Source organism: Antrostomus carolinensis, unplaced genomic scaffold (assembly GCF_000700745.2).
Source record: "Antrostomus carolinensis isolate BGI_N321 unplaced genomic scaffold, ASM70074v2 scaffold3971, whole genome shotgun sequence".
Taxonomy (NCBI): domain Eukaryota; kingdom Metazoa; phylum Chordata; class Aves; order Caprimulgiformes; family Caprimulgidae; genus Antrostomus; species Antrostomus carolinensis.
The window spans coordinates 84,292-97,183 of NW_010294822.1; the positions used below are offsets into that span (position 1 = coordinate 84,292).

The 12,892-nt window shown below is 38.5% G+C and overlaps 1 protein-coding gene across 1 annotated transcript in view; it reads left to right on the forward strand.

Annotated features, from left to right (window-relative positions):
* The window catches only part of ALCAM (activated leukocyte cell adhesion molecule), a 36,521-nt gene that overhangs the window by 11,190 nt on the left and 12,439 nt on the right, over window positions 1-12,892 (forward strand). Inside the window, exons 6-10 of the mRNA XM_010177763.1 lie at window positions 2,298-2,425; window positions 4,201-4,330; window positions 10,823-10,935; window positions 11,855-11,990; window positions 12,066-12,199. Coding sequence (XP_010176065.1) covers window positions 2,298-2,425; window positions 4,201-4,330; window positions 10,823-10,935; window positions 11,855-11,990; window positions 12,066-12,199 — 641 coding nt within the window. The remainder of the gene's footprint in view (window positions 1-2,297; window positions 2,426-4,200; window positions 4,331-10,822; window positions 10,936-11,854; window positions 11,991-12,065; window positions 12,200-12,892) is intronic.

The window sequence follows — 12,892 nt, forward strand, 5'->3', positions numbered from 1 at the left end:
AGTTATCACCTCTGGTTTGCAGCTGCAGCAAGCAAACCACCAAAACCAACATGAGTAATACAAGAGAAGTCATGGAGCTGGACAATTAGGTGGTACCTCAGATATCTAAATTATCTAGACTCCAGTTATGTTGGGTTCTGCTTGGCATTAATCAGTGTAAAAAGATAATGTTTATCAGGCAGACTTTCCAATCATGCCCTGTTGTTAAGCATCTGTCTTGTTATGGATAAACTTCTTTACATAACAGATTAGAGTCAAAGACATTTTATACTCATGTGGCTTCCAGCATTGGTGTTTTCCTTTAAATTATACAGCTGTGGCTGTGGCAGGTCTGGTATAGCAGCATTTATTTACTAAATAACCACCTTTTGTTGCTGGCTCCTAGAATTCTGCTCTTGCAGAAAGCAGAATCTCAGGTTTACAGAAGCACAAGGTAAGATGGACCAAGCCAGGGATATGTGCCACTGAAAGGCAAGATACACCTTCACTAGGCTGCTCCTGTTCATTAATGGAAGCAGGGGAGCACATTACTCGTGCTAAGCAGCACTCAGCATTGCACTGAACACTGTATCTTCCTGTCATCAGGTTGTGTCTTCCTCGGAAGGGTGACTGCTTCACCTTAAGAGAACAATTTAATTAGTCTTTTCCTATTTACTTCTGTAGATTTTTTTTTTCCAGTTTAGGGAATGAAATTAAAAATTTGCTCTTGGTTGATTGCAGTAGATAGAAGGATAAGCTATTCCTACAGGAAAGACTGGTGCTCTGCAAGAATGTCATTCTTGTTTATCTTTGTCCATTTCTAATCCAGTTCTGTTCATCTCTGGGAAAACCTGTTTCATATTAAATTCCTAAAATCTTTCTCATTATAATTAATCCCTTTTCAGTCTTGAGACAAAGCCTAAGAAATTCCAGGATATATGGTATATCTAGACATCCTTTATGATAACTTTTTCACATTTGATCACCTTCATATAAACTTGACAGAGGGAGAGCCAAGCTCCTGCAACAGGTTTGCTCACCAGCCCGTGAAACTGGGTTTTTGGCTCAGCAGTATGATTCCTGGTCAGCTACTTCATTGCATCTGTTGTATTCTGCACCAGCAGTGATGCTAGACTTACCTTTCCTAAGCAGGGAAAGTTGTGCTTCAGCTCTGGAGGTATTAGCATGGAAGCTGTTTGGATGTGGAAGGGAGTTGAGGCTATTGCATCTGAAGGAGGGATGGATGTGGCTTGTTGAAGCCCAGTACCTCTCCTCCTATGATGAGGAGTGAGATGCTGTGTTAGGGTTGTCAGTCACCAAGAGGCAACAACAGAATGAAGCTCCTGTTACTGAGAAATCCCAGAGCAGAAGACATGATGAATGCCTTAAGGGTCAGAAGGGCTGTAGAGCGCACGCTTCGCTAAACACCCAAAATCAACTGTCAGGCAAGAGTTTCTGTGCTGTGTAGATTTTTTTAGTGTCTAATAAGGTACACTGTACTGTGTCTTAATGCAAGACTGGCATCTTTGGTAGAATTTTATTTATTCATTGAAATTAAAACAGTGAGAGTTATCTGTCTGTATTACTTCGTTTAATTTTGTTCATTTTACTTTGGTTTTGAAAAATTATATTTAGCCTTCTACTTAGAAAGAATAGCAACTACTAAAGAATACTCTGTCTTTGCCTTAAAAAACTACCAAAGTAAAATGTAAGTTATAGTTTGACTTCACTGAACATGACAGAAGTATGTTACATTTACAGTTGTTGACTATGTTAAGGGTCCCATTATGTTCACCAAATTCATCTTTCCGAAAGCCTGTAGTGATCAGCATATAAAATAGGCTGAACATAGTTGTTTAGTTCATATTTCTTTCTTTTTTTAATGCAGTGAAGGCTATTATCTAGTTCTAATGCAAGGCATTGAGAGCTTCAGTTGTTTTTCTGACTGCTGCAGTCCTCCAAATGCTGAGCTTCATGGAGGACAAGTTAATCCCTCATAATGAAATCACACCATGAAACTGTTCATACTGATCCAGATTTTTTTATCTTATAAGCACATGACATGGTTGTAATCATTGCTGTTTCAGTTACAGGCATTTTGTTGAAGAAAAATGAATTTTATATCATCTGGCTTCTTTGCACTTACTTCATTGGCAAAAACAGTGAGATTAACTTCAGTTCTATAAAAAGATCTACACTTGCGAGTACCTTCACCTTCTCGATGATGAAATCACATACTCCAGCAATGAATATCGTACGGATAGTGTTACTGTGTGGTTTTTTACAGAAGGTATTAAATGTATACATTATTTTCACAGATCCAACAGAGAAGGTGACTATTAAAGTGCTGTCACAAGGTAATACCATTAAAGAAGGCGATAACATCACTCTGAAGTGCTCAGGCAATGGCAACCCTCCTCCACAGGAGTTCCTGTTTTACATTCCAGTAAGTCCTGCCTCGCTGTCACTGCGTAGTGAAATATTCTGTATCATCCCTTCCTACAGTCATCGCTACATGTCAAGTGTATACGTGATTTTATAACAAATGAAGGAAGGAATTCAGTGCAACTAAAACTGAAGATGGACATTGTTATATGAGACTCTGAGAAAGCCTCACCTGAGTTGGCAAAATGTTTTGAAAGAACTTCTCCTTTCCTTGACTCTGGCCAAAGGTTTTTGGGATTGGGACCTACTAGAAATTGCTAGATATATATAATATATATAAAATATCATTAAATATTTTGATTAGAAATTGCTAGGCTTCATTTCCCATTATTAGATATTTTGATAAGAAGCAGTTTTGACAAAAGGGATTTAGCACCTTGAATAAAATCACCTAATCTGTTGTCATAACAGACAAAGACCTAGCAGTGAAAGTGCAGGAAATTGATTTTTTTACTATTTCAATTTTAATATTTTTTGGACTTTCACAGATGAATCTATGTGCAATTTCTTTTCTTTAGTTAATTGTTTGATGGCATAACAACCCCAAAAATAACAAGTGTGACAGCATAGGAGAAAGCATAGAAAAAAATCTGTCAAATGCATAAGAGGCAGATTGAGAAAAATCTCTTTGGCACTGTTAGTATTGGTGAAACCCACAGACAGATGTGGCTTTATATTGCAAGATTCCTAGTCCTGCTTCTCGTGTCCTGCTTCTCTCTCCTATTTTGTACCCTTTTTTTGTTCCTGCTGCAGTAGTGAGCAGAGCTGATCTTGAGAGAGGCCAAAATCAGTATTTCAAAAACTGCATTGTTGCCCTTTGAACATAATCCTCGTCTACTTTGGACTCCTGGCATGTTTGAATTGCTGAAGAGCAGCAAGGGAAACTAGGAGCTGAAGACCTCTTATCTCAAAGCAGACATTTAGATTCAGTGAGTCATCCTAGGAGCTTGCTATGTGCCAGGGGGAAAGTATGTGGTATCTCTCCTTGCTCCAGGATCACAGTGAGCGAGCTAATCACCCCAGTTTGTCTTATATCCAGTCTCCCTGCTACCTGATACTAGTCCTTTCTCTCAAGGAGAGCTGGAATTGGTGATTTATTTGCAAGAAATCTTCCTGGATTCAGAGATACAAATTAGGGTTTCATTCTACACTTGTTTCAAAGCTGATCTAAGTCAGTCAGTTGTAATCAGGTGAAAACTGGGAAACTGGACAGCCAGAAAGTAACAATTATTGGCTAATTCAAGACACCAGTTTCTGTAGGTAACTGCACTTAAGGTAGTGTATACCCTAACAGGCTCCATACCATGATGTGGCTAGAGCAAGGCTTGCTTGTGTTGTTTAAAAATGTGTAACACAGTATGCTGCATTTCATGATTTTTCCTAAACTGAATATATCATTGCAGATACAGATTTAGAAACACCATTTGTTATGCTGTTGTGATTTCTGCAAGGCTCTTGTTCGTTGACTGTTTCAGTCTTTTGTTTTCTCCCTTTTTTATTTCTGCTAACCTTCCAAATTTTGTATTTCAATGTCCTCTTAAAATAAGTTAGTCATTCAATTAAAAGAGTAAGCTTTTAATTGTAGGTTTTTTAAAACTATGGTGTCATGCAGGAAATACACCTTATGTTATTAATAGGTAACTACACTTCAATGATGCTGTGTCTATTCATATTTTGGAGTATTTCACCATCCTTATAATAACATAAATCGTCAACAAAAATGAATGTTTTTAGAAGGCCCATATATACAGTAAATGTTTTGTTTTCTATCCACAGGGAGAAACAGAAGGTATAAGAAGCTCAGATACTTATGTAATGACAGATGTGAAACGAAATGCAACAGGAGAGTACAAGTGTTCTCTGACTGACAAAAGCATGATGGACTCGACCACCATCACTGTGCACTGTAAGTCACTGCATTTTGCATTCCTAGTTAGGATACAAACCTATCTTGCACCTTCTGGGATGGTCTCCCTCTGCTTTACTTTGATAGATTAGTCCAGTAAACCTACAGGAGAACTGAATGATGTGGTTGGTTTAAAATAGTGTCAGATCATTTTCCCAACTAGTTGACCAAGGGAAGCCAGTTGATGTAATCTTTTTGGACTTCAGTAAAGTCTTTGATACTGTCTCTCACAGTATCCTCCTGGATAAAATGTCCAGCATCCAGCTGAATAAACACACACTGCTATGGGTGAGCAGTTGGCTGACGGGTCAGGCTCAAAGGGTTCTAGTCAATGGGGTGACATCGGGCTGGTGACTGGTCACTAGTGGGGTCCTGCAGGGATCCGTCCTGGGGCTGGTGCTCTTTAATGTCTTCATCAATGACTTGGATATAGGATTTGAAGGACTGCTAGGTAAGTTAACTGATGACACCAAGTTGGGAGGTCCTGTGGACACTCTTGAGGGCAGAGAGGCCCTGCAGAGAGGTCTGGATAAATTAGAGAGCTGGGCAACCACCAACCATATGAATTTTAACAAGGGCAAGTGCCGGATTTTGCACCTGGGACACGGCCACCCTGGATGCACACACAGACTGGGGAATGAGAGGCTGGAGAGCAGCCCTGCAGAGAGAGACCTGGGGGTTCTGGTTGATGGCAAGTTGAACATGAGCCAACAGTGTGCCCTGGCTGCCAAGATGGCCAACCATGTCCTGGGGTGCATCCAGCTCTGCATTGTGTGTGAGGAGAGGCTGAAGTCGCTTGATTTGTTCAGCCTGGAAGAGACTGACTAGAACTTCCTCCCAAGGGGAAGAGGAGGGGCAGGAGCTGATCTCTTCTCTCTGGTGACCAATGACAGGACCAGGGGAAATGTCAGGAAGATGTGCCAGGGGAAGTTTAGGTTGAACATGAGGAAAAGGTTCTTCACCCAATTTTATTTATTTATTTATTTATTTATTTTTTACTTTTTCTGGAGTATTTCTGTTTGAAAACCTTAACTTTCTCATTTCATTGGCTTAGATACACATTTGCTTTATGTAACCTTTGCATGGTATAAGATACTCTTGCACTGTCACATACAGTGAAAATTCTGGTATTTTGTTTCACTTGTGAACATATATATGGCAAATTATTTTGCTCCAGCTGTGCCTTAGAATATACTCAAACACACACAAGTGGTATCACTGAAGGTCATGCTTCATAGTCAAATCTATATTAGTCTAGTATCCTTTCATCTTATCTCAATGAGGTTAACATGGAAGGAGTCTAGAGAAGAGACTTAGGAATTCATTATGTTCACATAGGACAAGTTAGTTTTTTCACTTTTCCCAGAATCATGAGAGCTACAGAGCTCAGTAAAGTTTGTTTATCTGGATACTGGAGTATTTACTCAAACTTGTGTCAGCACTACTTTAAAAGCAGACATTGAACAGGTTGAACTGTTGAAGCAATGGTTGCTTTTAATCTGTTTATGCGAGAAAACAGGAGCAGGAACTCTTTCAAACTTTGCTATACTATCACGGGCTGTGAAATGACACTCAGGCCAATGGTGCGAGGTTTCCTCTGGGAAACACCGATGATCTGTCATTTTCCCAGTAGCATAAATACCTTTAGTTTACAAGTTCAGAGGGACATGAAGTTTAAAGGTTTCCACAGTAGTTATACTTTACATAAAAAGAAACTTCATGTTTGTATACTTGGTTTTGTGTTGTTTTATTGTTTGTTTTTTTCTTGGAAGAGGTAGAATGCATGCAGAAAATATCTGTACATGAATAATTACACTATTCCATTTAATTAATATTTGGCATTTACTAAGATCATCTGCTGTTTTCCTACCCAGCCCTTCTCTTTGCTGAGAGTCAGGGTATGTAAGATCAGAAGAGAGCTCTGTACTACTGCCGCTGGCTGCCCAGTATCAAAGGTAGCTTGCTGGTAGTTTGCTGTGCTATAACTGACCCTTTTATTTTACTCCAAGTGGATTGCATGTCTGCTTGTACTTCCATAAATAGTTACTCTAAAAAATGACTTCCTCGGCTCCAAGTTCTTTATAACAAGCTGGTTTTCCTTTCTCTGCTATTTTGTCTGCATGTCAGAAGATCTTTACTCCCTGAGAAACATGTATTTTTTTGACACAAGTCTTTTCAGTGTTGACAGCTAGTGCAGCTGCTCAGAACTCATAGGTACAATCTAGTACTCTGCTGCCTCGCTTCACTTAGGGTTTGTTTTGTTTTAATTAAGTGAGGCACAGTGGCCTGGAATAGTTGTGTAGTTCTTGAATGCTCAGACCATGTCCTATCTTTAATCTCCTTTGGTGTCTTGCCTTATGCTGGTCTACAGCATTTCTGCTGCATGTTTTCTTGTGAGGAGAACTCCTCTGAAAAAGTCATAAAATTCATAGATGCTTTAGAATATTCTCCATCTTTAAGTTGCTTATTTTATATTAATTTTCTAGCATAACTCACAAATTTTTAGCGCTTTTTCTTAATGTACTTACATTTTTGGTGTTAGATCTTCAGATTGTTTGATGCCTCCATGATGTTTTTTGTCCTTCAAATACCACTTAGTAATGCATACTTTTTTGCTCCCTCTTTTGCTTTATTGCTTAGCTTTTCATATGTGGATGAATATTCCTGTCTATGCTGTTACACTGGAAAAGCCTTTATTCTAAGTCAAGAATTTTGTTTCCTCACGTCCAATCTTGACACTTTATAATTTTTCCCTTAAAAATCCCCCCACATAAAAAAAAAGAGGCAATAATTTTGGTTTAAACCTGTGATTTATAGTAATTTGTTACATTTCAACTGTAGTGCTTTTACACAAACAGATTTTATTGAGCAATAGAATTATACTTGTTCCTTTCAGTGTCTAGATAGAGAATGCTACTTGCTGGTATGAAAATACATTAGCACATTATAGCCCTTAAATATTTTTTGTAGCAAAATTATTCTGGCTTAATACCAAGCTCTTTTTTTCCTCAAGATGAATATAAATTATGAGATTCATAGAAAGTAGAAAATTGACGTTAAAGCATCAGTTACCCATAATGTTTAGAGACATACTTTAATTATAAGGCAAATTGAGAGGGGAAGAAAGAGTCTCTTCCTTACCCACAGAACATAAGGGACAACCTGGGCTCTCGCCCCTCAGTGCAGGTGCAGGATCTGTGCAGCAAGGTCCCAGTTAATGTCCAGCAGATCTGAGGTCTTGTGGTTGGCATGATTTGTCCAAATCTAGGTTTTGTGTTGTGAGTTTGTTTTTTTTTACACTAGGTTGTTAATTTTCTGCCATCTCTGTGCCTTGAGTGAGTTTGCCCAGGATCAGATGAGCAAAACTGGCAGAGGCCAGGAAGGAAAAGGGTGGGGGGCTGTGGCAGAACATGTTTACAAAGACTTGAACTGCTATAGAAGCACACTCTGTGTGAGGTAAGGAAAGCACCTAGCAATAGAGGACAGGGTGCACCTTTCCTCAGCTATTAAGAAACAGGTGACTTTCCACCTACAGTCATTTTTCTTTATCTCTTGCTAGAACTGTTTCTGTACATACAACCCTGTATGGATTAGGTCTCTGGAACTTCCTCTTAGTGATGCCTTTCTTTCTGCTAAATGGTTTTCTCCATGGAAAATTCCAGTAAATTCAAAGGTTTTGAAGATTTACTGTTTATGTTTCTGCTTAGGTATTTTTTTATAGTCTTTTCTTGTCCTTACAGCCATATTGAAAATATAGGGGAAATCACATATTGAATGTTGCATGGCAAGAATCTTCTATTCTCAGTATACTAGGAGATGTTTCTGGCTGTCAGGTTGTCTCCTAGTATATTCAAGGAGTTCAGACTACAGGCAAGTTCTGTGCATAGTTTTTCCCAGTAATAGCACAGTATTCAATTGGAGGTCTCCTTTAAATGCTGGGAGCCTATTCTATATGTGCAATAGAGTTTCAAAACTGAAATATTGGCTCCAGTCTTCCCCACATTAATTCTGTACCTCTCCCACATGATGATGTAATGCATGCAGAATGCACTCTTTGCCTCTTCCCTCTGCTACTTGGTATGCAAAGACAGCACTGAAATCAATGCAAGACTTCAAGTGAGAACACATCAACAGCTAGCATATATTGAAAATAGTGCCTGATGTGAAGGTTGTTTATGAAGAACATTTCAGAGCCAGACAGGAAATGTATGGAAAAATCTGGCAAAGTTTTTCTTTCAGGGGCAAGAAAAATTAATTTTGACAGTGTTCTGTATGAAGGAAATATTTTCTCTACATACTTCTGTACCAAGAAGACATTATTTACTAAGGGAGCATATAAGTTGAGAGGTAAAAGTATCTACATCACGTTTCTTTGTGGACCCTACAGATGAACTGGAAGAGTATTAAACAAAATTCAGTTGCTCCATGGAGAGTTCCTAGAGGGAATCCTGTGCTAAATAGTAGCTTAATTCTAGACTTGCCTCATAAATCACCTTACAAATGCTGCTCTGAGCTAAACAGTTCATCTTGCACACTGTAAATTTTCCTGAAATCTGTAACAACCGAGACCACAGTGTAAGAGCCATTGTAGTCTTCGTTATACCACACAAAGGGGTGGAGTGGAGGGTGCAGGCATTCTACCCTGGAGGAAGACTGTGTTGAAGGATTGCTCTGTGCTCAGTGTCAATCTTGCCTGAGATGAAGGCCAAAAATTTAATAAGTTTCTGCTTCCTGTGGTGTATATGAAAGGAATCACTCCTGTATGGTCTCCGGTGATCTCTTGGATTTGAGGTGTTATCTTGCTTCAAAGAACAAAAGGTTTGAGTAGATGTTGAAGGAGAGTCACCCTGAGGAAAAAAAATAAAAAAATCTTAGCTTTTTGTTCAACTTCTCTGCTGTGGTATCTGCTCAAGGGTAACAGAGCAAGAGAAATACACCTCATGCAAGCAGCAGTACACCCCCTGCACCATCTGAATTGAATCTATATACAAATGCTCACTAGCTGAGTCTTGTCTTTTTTTATTATTATTATTATTGTTATTTTCCTTGTGGAAGCAATGGTAAGATCTGGAAAATCTTGTTAGTTTGGTTATGTTTACTAGTTTGGGGAAGCAGGGGGAAAAATCCCCATAGAAGTACAGAAGCGACATGCCATTTTATCTCTTCGGTAAGTTTTTTGCTTTGCTCGTGCACAGATGAAAGTACAGTTCTTGTGACTCTCGGACTAGGCATTAGACTCGTAACACAGACTAATAGTACAGGATGGACCCTAGTTGTTCCCTGAAGTTCTGCCTTTAATTATAATGATGTTCCCAGGGCAACCACTCAATGAAGCCAGTAGCTAAGTTCACTGTTTTGTTAAGGAAAACTCGTTGTTTTCCTTTTCCTCTACCAACTGTGATTTTTGCCTCAAGCTTTTTGTAAACTCTGCCTAAAAGCCAGAAGGATATTTTGTAGTCTTTTTCCAGCAAGTACTATATTCATGATGAAATCATGTGTGCTTGCCATTTGAGTCTGTGTGTGAGTGTGCATCTGTGATAGTAATTCGACTGGGCAACTCGGCTTACAAGCAAGGCACTGTGAGAGGGCAAGCAAAATAGAAATTTAGCTTGGCAAGCTCTGCTTTTCTTTCAGTGTAGGATTTTTTTTTTTTTTTTTTAAATAAATTGCTAGCCCATCATATTAATATACTAAGAAAAATTGAGAGCAGTGTGTTGTTGGCTGTCACCCTGCCTTGTGTCAAACACTGACTGCAATTTCCTCACAGCCAAAACAGGTCAGGCAAAGCCTGGATTCCCGAGTTACACAAAAATGGCTTTTTAAGTTACAAATTAAAACAAATAAATCAAAGGGCCTCATGTGTGGACTCCCAACCCTATAATTCAGATCCCTTGCCCTTTCTGTCAGTGTCATGTTTCCTGCATCCTATATTTAGTGTCCTCATTCTCTCCAGAAGCTGAGGATAAAAATCAACTTGTTTTAACAGATTTGAAAAAGTGACCCCTTGTCCTCCTATTCTTTTTTCAACACTTACTTACTATTTAGGTTAATCTGTCCCCAGCTGCATGAGTCCTCCCCTGAAGATACATTTCTACCTGGCCCCATAGCAAGCTAACCTCACAGCAGCCTGTGCTTCCCCTTTCAAGCTGCACACACTGCTATATATGTGAAGTACTCCAGCTTCTTCTACCTCCTCTGTCATTCTTTCAGCAGCACAAGGTGAAAAAAATGAATCCATTTGTCTAGTGATTAGTGAGTTTTTGCTTTTCCTTTTAGTCTATAATTATGGCAAAAAAGTGACTGTTCTGCAATGCCTATTTTAGAATAATTCTCTCTTTTTTCCTTAGTTGCAAAATTGACTTAGATTTTATTGAAGAAATGAAATCTTGAATTTAATGAGGGCAATTAGTCACATTTTCATTCCTTGGTAAGCCTTTGAAATGGGCCAGGCTTTCAGAGATTAACTTTTGACAAATGTTCTTTCTATCCTAGATTTGGATTTGCAGCTTACTCCAAGTGGAGAAGTCACAAAACAGATTGGAGAGGCCCTGCCTGTGTCATGCACCATTTCTTCTAGTAGAAATGCAACTGTTTTTTGGATAAAGGTCAGTAATTCATCTATTTCACACTTCATCTGAGTGTTCACCTCTTCATATTACTGCTGCTACTAGAGTGCTTTGGAAGGAAGGAATGAAGTTGTTCCTTGGGCTTTTTAAAGAATGTTGTTAAAATGGGTCTTACACGTAGTGCTAAAATGAGAGCTACTGACTCGAGTTATCACTGAAAATCACTTACTGTAATTAATTGGCTCAATTTTCAAATAGAGAGAAGTAATGCCTACTGTAACACAAATACAACTTTTTTGAAATGGTCTATATAAGGCCCTTCGAGAGTCAGGTCTCTCCAAGAAGGAAAGCCTGGTTGTCATTAACTGTTCTCTCAGAGACAAGCTGGGTCTTGGTTCCAATACACATTATAAAAGGGTAAGGTAGGTCAAGAGATCAGATGTTCAACTGGTGATCAGTGGCTGGTAAAAAAGGTAGCTGTCATAGATGATGGGTTTAAATTAAATCTATTCAGCTGGAAGCTAAAAATAATGATACCTGATGGTTGTTTAGTAGCATATGTTGGTCTCATAAGCCCGATTCCCAGGGGAAAGTTGTCTGTGTCTCAAACAGCTTGTACCACTAGTGGTTTTGGCTAGCCTATTAGAAAAGTTCAGAACTAATAATTGATCCCATCTATGCCCTTGATTTGAAAGCAGAGTTGTTCAAGAAGGGAAGTGGCTTTTATAAACCTCTAGTAGTTTTCACTTTTCATGCTGTTATGTTGCTGTCGGCTATTATGTAGTAATATTATGTATTAATAACTAAAATGTAGTTATTAATGGGGGAACATTTTAAGAGTAGGGCTCTAATCTACCAAAGCATGCGAAAAACTGTGTTGATAGTAGTCGCATTTTTAATTTAGAGGTTAATGTATTCTGAGTTAGAATTCACAGAGATTAACTCCTTACTTTATCAGGACAATACCAGAATGCAAACAAGTCCATCATTTTCAAGTCTTCAGTATCAAGATGCTGGAAACTACATCTGTGAAACTACTCTACAGGAGGTTGAAGGCTTAAAGAAAAGAAAGACACTTAAACTTATTGTGGAAGGTAAGGGAGCAGATAGCTGTGATTATTAATTGTCCTTTTCAAACATAATGGTTAACTGTAATATTGTTCTTGTAGGAAAACCTCAAATCAAAATGTCAAAGAAGACCAATGCAAATAAAATGTCTAAAACAATTATCTGCCACGTGGAAGGTTTCCCCAAACCAGCAGTGCAATGGACAGTTACTGGTACTGGAAGCATCATAAATAAAGCAAGTATCTTTCTTATTACTTTATTCACCAAACAGCAGTGCATAGGAGGTACAATTTAAAACCAAGGAACATTTTTCAGGTAGCAAGATTGAAGAAATTAAGTCTATTTCATTTATCTAAGAGAAGGTTAAGTGGTAGCTGTAGCTACATGGTACCTACATGGATGATTTCTGATGATAAAGGTCTTTTGAATAGAGCAGGTAAAGACTCAGAAGATCCACTGGCTACAAGCCAAAGCTGGAAGGAAAAAGAAAAGGTTACAAATGAAATATGCATTTTTAAGTGAGGGTACTTAGTCATTTTATCTGGGTAATGTGGTGATTTTGCCACTGCATAAAGAATTTACAAATAATGATGGAACTATAGAACTTTCATTAGAAAGCAAATAGGTACTTAATATTGGCATATAACTGGGTGAAATGTAATGAAGTGTGGTAAGTACAAGTCAGAAAATATGGTCAGTATAGTTCCTTATGGGCTTTGCAGTTTTAATCCTAATTTTTATAGCTGTTTTTGTATGGTTATACCTGTTTTTTTCTCACTGGAAACGGAACCATAGTGCAGTCATCCTGGGGGAGAAATTATGGGTACCCATATGCAGCAGGAAAAATACTTGGAAAATAAGCAAACCGAAGCATTTTCATATTGATTACCAAATCACATGCAAATCATGACCACACTTTGCCTCAGCA